We start from the raw sequence: 8,601 nt of genomic DNA, 5'->3' as shown, positions 1-8,601 counted from the left end.
CCCCGAGCACCGCCAGGAGTGACCAGGAATAATGGTCACATGCTGGCAGAGGGTAGATTTAGGTTAGACATCAGGAGGCGCGACTTCACAGTCAGGGCAGCTAGGGTCTGGAACCAGCTTCCAAGTGAAGTGGTGCTGGCTCCTACCCTGGGGGTCTTTAAGAGGAGGTTAGATGAACACTTTGCTGGGGTCATTTAACCCCGCTACTCTTTCTTGCCATGGCAGGGGGTCGGACTCAATGATCTGCTCAGGTTCCTTCTGACCCGACCAGCTATGAAACTATGAAAAGAGTATCCCCCCTCAATAATGGCCTATTGCAAGATCAGCTCAGCGTGCGGACCACCCACCCCTAAACACTGAAGCTTGACATTTGAGTGGATGGATGGGAGCAACAAGGAAGGTAAATGCAAAAGGTAACAACAAGTATACGTTGAATCTGTATATAGCTGCTTGCATTTTGAGATCATCTGGTGCCCAGTCTAAGACAAGCGCCTGTACCAGACAAATCACCAGGGCATTTGGCAGCATTTGTTAACACTTGAGAGTCTCTGCAGCCAAAATCACCCTGCCAGCTATAAAGACTGTGATTCTGCCAACTCAGGGTTGAGTCTCATTGGAAAGGGCCTGCATGGATAAGGCTGTACTGTTGCTACCCCTGACGTACCCATTTTATGGACATCTGCCTGGCATTTATTTTGGGTCCACCACAGTTCCCCTTAGAAGAAAATTCATGAAGAGCCTGTAGCCACATGATCTTATTAGCAGACAGCTATCACATTTTAGACCAGTTGGACTCATTTTTAGGGCTCCTGCTAACTCCTAAGAGAAGGTTGGATAGAAGATATTGGTTTCAGTGCTGTCGGTCTGGTACCATTCACGGGCAGTTAAAGTTTGCTCAACATTTGTTTTTAAAAGAATAAAATTACCATGACAAGTCTGGTATAGCAGAAACCACAAACTGGTCTGGCCTGAAGGATACTGTGAAGGTCTATATGGCGCACTGGCTTTTCTGGGGAAGCTTGCACTGAGAGGACCCCTCTGCTAATTTTGTAAAAGATTTTAATTAACTGATGTGCAGGTCATGCACATTTTTCTGCAGACTCTATAGCCTGCCGGCATTGTGCGTCTCTCGGGAGAGCATAGGACAAATGGCCCTATGTACAAAGTGCAAGGAAAGAAGAAATAAGATTGATCGATTTGAAAAAGCTCCTGCTTTTCACACAGTCCAGAGGTCCCAGATTTTTTTATGCAAAATATAACATCTTGTGCAGTTGGCATCTTGTCCTCTCCCAAATCCTGGCCTTTTTATGCTTTCCCTCTCACCAGTCTATGATGTAAATCCTATGATAGAAGCCCCTCTGGGCTTTGGGCTGATTGCCTCTTTGGGGCAAGGATCATTGTATCTGCAAACAGCGCGTGCAACAATTCAAGCAACAGCAACAAGCAGCGGCCCAGGGGGACTGGTGGGATGTGCAGCTGCAATAGCTGAGGAACTATTTGGAGTACAAAGGTGTTGGTACCCTTTCTCCAGCAGCACGAATGGCGGAAAGGTGCCAAGTGTGCAGAGAAATAGCACCCAGGCAGAGAAACGTGCCAAAATGCAGGATACCCCAAGCTCCTGCCTCACAGGGAGAAAAAGTGGCAGGTCCAGGACTCAAATGCTTCAGGCGGCTGCCACCTGGGACTAGAAGGCAGCATTTGCAAATCATAGCAGATTTTGTAAGTCGTACAAGGGGTGGAGGAAAAGGACAAGAATGAGAAGGGAGGAGCTGCACTACGAAGCGGTGAACAACGAGGGGGTGAAAACGTAGGTCAGGATGGATCGAAGAACTGGGAGTGGGTAGTAAGAGGCAGTGGCAGGGGAAAGGGACCTGAACACGGTGTAGGACTTTGTGTGCATTTGAGGGCTTCTCCAAATATCATCACACTTCATGCACACAATATTTAATGTAACAGAGAGGAGGCTGCAAAAAGTAGCACGCAAACCATGCAGCAGATAAGACGAAACATTTTGACTCTCCAATTGAAGGAGAAAGGCATTCAGCCTCCACAAGAAACCACCAGGCTCACTAATGAGCAGATTTGAAGCTACTTAGAGGAAACAGCATCAGAAAAGGATGTTCATCACCCTGGGCAGGCCACACAAATTAAAAGAAAGTAGAGCTGTGAATTACAATGAACAGAGACTAAATAGCTGCCTGCATTGGATTAAAGGATTTAAATTGTCAGCTTGATGTATAATGAATGTGAAAACCCAGCACTTAATTAAATGGCACACGATAGAATAACTTTGTTATGCTTTAAACTGCTTAAGTTATCAAAGTATTCCTCAGATTTAGCAATTGTTTAGCAGTATCTCTCCCCCCAAAACATGCACTGAGACATTGGTCAATTAGACTCGGTTCAGTCTTTGCAGAACATGGAGTGGTTCGGGTTTTTTGGCTTTTTTTTTTTTACTCTGCAGTCTGTTTTCAATCACCATTCGTGACATCCTAGAAGTGTTCAGCTCTCACGTGTGGCTGAGACACAACGGTACGCTCCTGGGTGCCCTCAGGCATCTGTGTCGAAATGCTGCCACTGTACCGGGAGGATGGCCTAGAACGAAACTGCCCAACCTCTCCCCCGAGACTGCTCTGAAGTTGTTCCAACCACAGACAACATGGGCGAAGGATCCCGGTGAGGACGGCAAGCTAGCACCATGCCCCAAGCATGAGGCACGCAACCCTCTGGTTGTGCTCTTCCAGCCTGGCAGCTTCCGTCTTCGGCCTCTTTCCTTTAAGGAGCAGCTTTAGCTCAGGAAGCAACAGACTTAAATGATGGACAAGGTGCACGGCACGTGCAGCGGGTCTTGCGGCAGCTTTTATTTGCATCAGACCTAGCTGCACCTTCTCAGCCCACCCATTTCACCAGCTTTTGTCCACAGGAGAGAGGAGCTGAAGCCTTGTGAACAATAGAGAGGAACCAGTCAGCAGCACAGTCTTTTGGATGAGTGATTGAATGCCAACTTGACAGCCGGGCACTTGTGAATCAAACCTTAGGTCAAATGTGAACATAACACAACGAGCAATTACTTGAAAAAAAAAAAAATACTTACAGCTACTGCTATTCTTCCTAGGACATGTTCGGGAATTTTTCTATAAACATCCAAGGAGCCGCCTGCAGACACAAATGCAACGTGCTCAGTTAAGTAACAATAAAATGCTAGCCTAGATTCAAAGTCACAAGGGCTTTTTTGCCCTTTGTTTATTAATGAAGATGCCATAAATGAGGTAAGAGTAGGTGTATTGGAAATAGTTGACCTTCAAGACAAGTCTGAACAAAGACACAAGAGAACTCGAAGCTTTTCTTTCCTACCCGTGCTATCTTTTTATTTGCAAAGTCACAACTATGGTATTTCTGCACCCCCCCCCCAAAATAAGACCTTTTTTTAGGAAAGCAAGGGGAGGGGAAGGGAAGGGAAGGGGGGATGATTTTTCTAGGCACAGCCTACAGCTGGCTTTTCCATGGAGAACCTGTATTGCAAAAAGTCCCAGTCAGCAATCTGACAGCAGCTGCAAAAGGGGTTACCATTGGACCCCATCCTCCCTCCTGCTTACTTGCTTAAAACCCACACTCTGATCCTGAAAGGCTGAACTTTTGGGGGCGGGGGAGTGCACGTGCGTTGTGAGTAAATACAGTAATATCTTTTCTGACAACTTCCACGCTGAAGGATAAGAAAGCAGGAGGCAGATTTTACCCATGAGAATGGAGCGCCAGATCTGGTGCAATTTAAAATTTAATTCGCAGCAGATTAAAGAGGCACGAGAAACAATTACAGCAGATTACAAAATCAAGGGCAGCAGCAATGCCGTGTCCTGATGAGCCTAGTAAAAGGGATATTGGCAGCAACTGATGGTACCTGGCACAGCGCCACGGGCCCAACAGAAGTCCACTTTTCCTCAAAAGCCAAACTGAAACGTTTCGGTGGCACCCGGCTCTGAAGGATGTGTGCCAAGTGCCTGGGACCACAGTAGCAGCGTCCACTGCTGGATGCAGGCTCCTATCTGCCGTGCCGAGGGGGTGAGGAGCCCTGGCCCTTCCTAGCTCCTAACAAGGGCCCAAGCACTCTCACGGGAATAGAAGGAAGTTTCCTTTTACCCAGGAAATGTGTGCCCAGTCAATAAGAGATGCTCCCATCCCATGTTAACACATTCATACTTGGACACAAACGCGAATTTAAAATTGAGAATAAAAATGGTCAGATCCTCCTTGATTATATTCACAAGCCCATGGGTTAGTTTTGCACAAAATGTGGTCTGTTGTCTCACACTCAGAAGCCAAGCCTTATGCTTGAAACATGGATAGTGCAGCGAGGGGGAAGGAGCAAAGAGCTCATCTTTCTGCCTTACTAGGAAAATTAACAGGCCTTTTAATTGGGCAGAGCAGAAAAGCTCTGCCCACAATGTTGCAACTGCGGTGTCTAGAAGCCAAGCTTCCAAATCCACATTAGGCACCTAATGTCTTTCCCGATCATCGAGGCTGTCAAGAAGCTGCGGTTCCCATTGACTTCTTTGGGATGTGTGGGTGGCTTGGCAATTCAAGGGAGGAGATGGATATAAAAACACAACCCAGCACCCCGCCATTTCGCCACCTTTATTTACTCAAGTAGCATTTTTATTACAGATGTAAAAGTGCAAAGATGAGGAAGTCTCATTTTATGTCCCCCATTGATCTCCAAGATCAATTGGCAGATCCACGGATGAGCAAGGTCAAGCCATTCAAGCTCTGTGCGGCAGCGTTCACGGCCCAAGACTTGTACAGCTTTTGCTGCTTTCCTCCCCATTGGAGCAGACCCGCACGCCGTACAAAACTGACTGTGTTTTGACTCTACATACATACGTTTTCCCAAACAGATGGATGCAGCATTGAGCTAACCTTTGCTATCCATCTGTTATTAGCTTCTCCGCGAAGGAGGTATTTGTTTGCACAGCCATCTGTTGGATTCACTGGCACAGGACACTTTCGAGGCAAACCTTTTAATGGGATGTTTGCAAAAGACTGGGTCTCCACAAACCGCTGCAGATACCTAGTCCCAGAAATGGAAACTGGCCAAAACAGGGCCGTGGGGGCAGAAGAGAGGCCTGCTTAAAGGCGGTTCACCTGCATGGTTATGCGTGCCACCTCCCTTGCTGTGCCCCTTCCCCTGCATGCTTAAATAGCAAAAATAAAGCTTGGAAGAGAAGGGTTGGCAACGTCCCAACTATTTAGCAGATCATTATTTGTGTCACTGCCAGAGGGAGTATACAACATTCAGGCACAGTCACGTGAAGTTACCATCAGGTAAAGGAAGGCAGAAATTTGCTGCTAGGAGCTATGCTGTGGTCACTACCCGTGAACGTTAGTGGGACCTACCCGACAGCAGCTTACCCGTCAGTGAAGGGCTAGCTCCAAAGTACTACAAAGTAGAAGCATGCACGTAGCTGCTATGCTGTAATTCCCACCCTTGTTTTTCTTGTAACTTGACCATGTGCTTTGCCCCTGTGTGGATTGCAGGTTATCTCCATATGAGTGCCAGACATTTTTGCACAGTCAGCAGATACCACTGTTATGCGACATCACAAGAGAGAAGCACAGCCTAAAGGCTTGACTGTCCTCATTCAGGAATTAAAACTGCAGTGCTTTTATGAGCAACCAATTCTCCCTTTTTTTAAAATTGCATCTGAGCTTGCAGGAGCACACGCAGCCTCCCGTCTTCAGACTTGAGGCCAGTGATTCTCAACCAGGGTGTTGTGGCACCCTGGGGTGCCTCAAGATCCTTTCAAGGGTGCCATGCACTGCAGCATTAGCACTGTTAGTACTGTTAGGTGTGCAGACATGGTTCACAGGATAAGGCCAGAGGTTTCAAATAGGAATTCATTGTGTTAAACAGTCTGATCTGGGCTTTCTCTGCAACAGAAGGATTGCTCTAGTATTTTTCTGTAGTCAAAAAACATGAGCAGAAGCTGAGAGCTGGCATTTTCCTAGAAGTGCCTAAAGGTGGGTTGCCTCAAGTCTAAAAAGGTTGAGAACCACTGTTTTAAGCAAATGAACTCTTCAGAGCTTGCAAGTACTTCGTGGTGTGCCGACCCAGCTGGCATGCACATGCAAATACCAACTAGCATGCAGTTTCTGACAGCGTGAGCTCACACTCCTGAGTGCATTAGTGATGACACAAGTATGGAAAACTAGAGCCTCTGAGCAATGCTTGTTTAGTGCAAGAGCACCAATGAATTCCACACCTGGGTTTTGCTGAATGAATATAATCCTTTTTAATTAACCTTGTTACATTTGGGAGAACAGAATCGAGACTCATCTTTGTAACTGGGTTGCAATGAACTTCAGGGCAGGGACGTGCACAGCGAAAAGAGCAATGACTTGTAACAAGACTAGATTGTTCTAATAACCAGAGAGCTATTAATACACGAAGGAAAATGAAGGACTTTGTGTTCCTCAAGAGAAATAGAAATGGAGCTAGGCAGCAATGGTTACATATAGACAGCAATATCTATCTCTATATATAGATCTCTTCTATCTATCTATCTATCTATCTATCACATATATTTATTTATATGATTTATGCATATTTCCTGAAAGACAGCCCTCTTTGTACGACTATTTCTATTAGCTTATTTGTAAGACTCCTACTTCTTCACATCCAACTCAACTGAACCTTAGAAGGAAAAAAGACCTGGGTAGGCCAGAAAACGCTGGTTCTTGAGAAATTCTTGTTGAGAGTCATGGACTATTACTTTAATAATGTAAGGACATCAGGAAACTCAGACTCTAATGCTGGAAAGTATTTTAGTTCTAGTGTACCAGACACGAGGGGACTTCATCAGTCATGAGACAGAGACTCTCAGAGTTGATACACAGAGGAAAGCAATGATTATAAATCGCTTTAATAAGTTCCTTTTACCCATCTAAAGTGTCTTTTGTCCAAGGATCTCACAGCACAAAATTTCTACGGCAAAGTGTTAATAAATCTCCATAAGGACGCTAGTACCAGCTCTCAAGGAAGGGAATGTTATGGGTCTGAAAGAAATTCATGTAGGGAGAAATGTGAACACACCAAAGGAAACTTAGTATAGCATAGCTAAACAGCTGTGCTGGAAAATAATTCCTTATCTTGCAATTAAGAACTGATTTTCACTGAAAACACACAGGACACTGGGTTAATAGATTTCTTTAAAAGAAAATCTGTTTTGGCGATTGAAACATTAAAAGAAAAGAACAGCTGTTCTGTCAGCAAAGACAGATTGTATGAAAGAATCAAGAATCAAACCACAGATTAAACTAGCATTTATTTCTGTTCTACTTAAATTTTCAATAAAAGTAAACAAAACAACATTTAGGAAAATATAGCATATGGAGAAAAATATAACCACAAACGATCGCAATGCCAGTTTGATTTTGAAGCCCATAAGTAGTCATTATTAGTATTTTACTATATCCTTTTTGTTAAATGATTACATTCTATTACTCAAAGCGCGTATCTTTAAATCTCAATTACATTTTAACAATAAAGAGTAGAAAAAGGACACAACTCACCATCCATGAATTCTGTACATAGCGAAATTCTGTTTTCTACAAAAAAAGCACCATAAAATCCTATGATATATGATGAGTCACACTGCAAAATGAAAGAGAAAAGCAGCATATAAAAAAAAGCCTCTGCATGAAGACCCTCGGCAAACATAATTAAAAGTGGTAAAAAAGAGTACCTTATAAAGAATTTCTAACTCCGACATAATCTGTTTTTGGAGCTCCAGTGTAATATCTAAAGGTATGACCTAAAAATAGAAACATTAGAAAAAAAATTATCTATTCTGGAAGGAAATGCAAATAAAAACACAAAAATTTAGAAGTCAACAAACTCTTAAAAAACTCAAAAACATATATTGAGAGTTAGCGTGTAAAAGAACAGGTGAGAGCCAGGCCAAGGTGTAGTTTTAGTGGAGTGACAGGCAGAGAGTGGAAACTGGAAGCCAAGGCTCAGAATTAATTACTTTTAATAGTCGGGTACCATTAAAGTGCCTAAGTCACACTTTCTATTTTGTCTACACAAGTCACCTAAAGAGAGGGAAGTGTAACATGTCCACGGTGCCAGTCGCTGGGCACGTCTACGTATGCGCCCCACTGAGCAGCTGTTACGGCGCAGTCATTTAGTACTTGCTTTAGCTAGTTTCCAACCCTACCGCGCAGTAGCAATGAGCTACTGAGCAGTAGCGTCGTCGTCGTGCCCGGCAACACAGCATCTCGTGTAGACATGCCCAGTGCTGCCTAATATCCTTATATGATATTTGAATGCAACGATGGTAACAAGGCTACTCGCATGCATTTAATCTCAATCCCGCCCCTGAAAACCAGAGAAGCGCTAGGATACAGGTGGGGAACTGCATTGTTTTTAACTCAGAGAATTTAGGTCAACCAAGGGACTGAGTACATGCCGAGCAAAACTACTGATGACATCCAAGTTGGGTGGCGTTGTAGACATCCTGGAGGGTAGGGCCAGGACCCAGAATGACCTGGATAGACCGGAGAAATGGTGCAAAATCAATCAGATGAGACGTAACAAGGACAAAT

The 8,601-nt window shown here is 44.4% G+C and overlaps 1 protein-coding gene across 2 annotated transcripts in view; it reads right to left on the bottom strand.

The window, feature by feature from the left end:
• The window catches only part of MAP2K5 (mitogen-activated protein kinase kinase 5), a 182,549-nt gene that overhangs the window by 99,324 nt on the left and 74,624 nt on the right, over positions 1 to 8,601 (bottom strand). For both annotated transcript variants that reach the window (XM_019533862.1, XM_019533861.1), the window contains exons 10-12: positions 7,740 to 7,808; positions 7,567 to 7,648; positions 3,095 to 3,156 (exon numbers count right to left, since the gene is read on the bottom strand). In XM_019533862.1, coding sequence (XP_019389407.1) covers positions 3,095 to 3,156; positions 7,567 to 7,648; positions 7,740 to 7,808 — 213 coding nt within the window. The remainder of the gene's footprint in view (positions 1 to 3,094; positions 3,157 to 7,566; positions 7,649 to 7,739; positions 7,809 to 8,601) is intronic.

This window comes from Crocodylus porosus, unplaced genomic scaffold (genome assembly GCF_001723895.1).
Source record: "Crocodylus porosus isolate Cpor-Errol unplaced genomic scaffold, CroPor_comp1, whole genome shotgun sequence".
NCBI lineage: Eukaryota > Metazoa > Chordata > Crocodylia > Crocodylidae > Crocodylus > Crocodylus porosus.
This window is presented reverse-complemented; position numbering and strand designations above follow the sequence as displayed.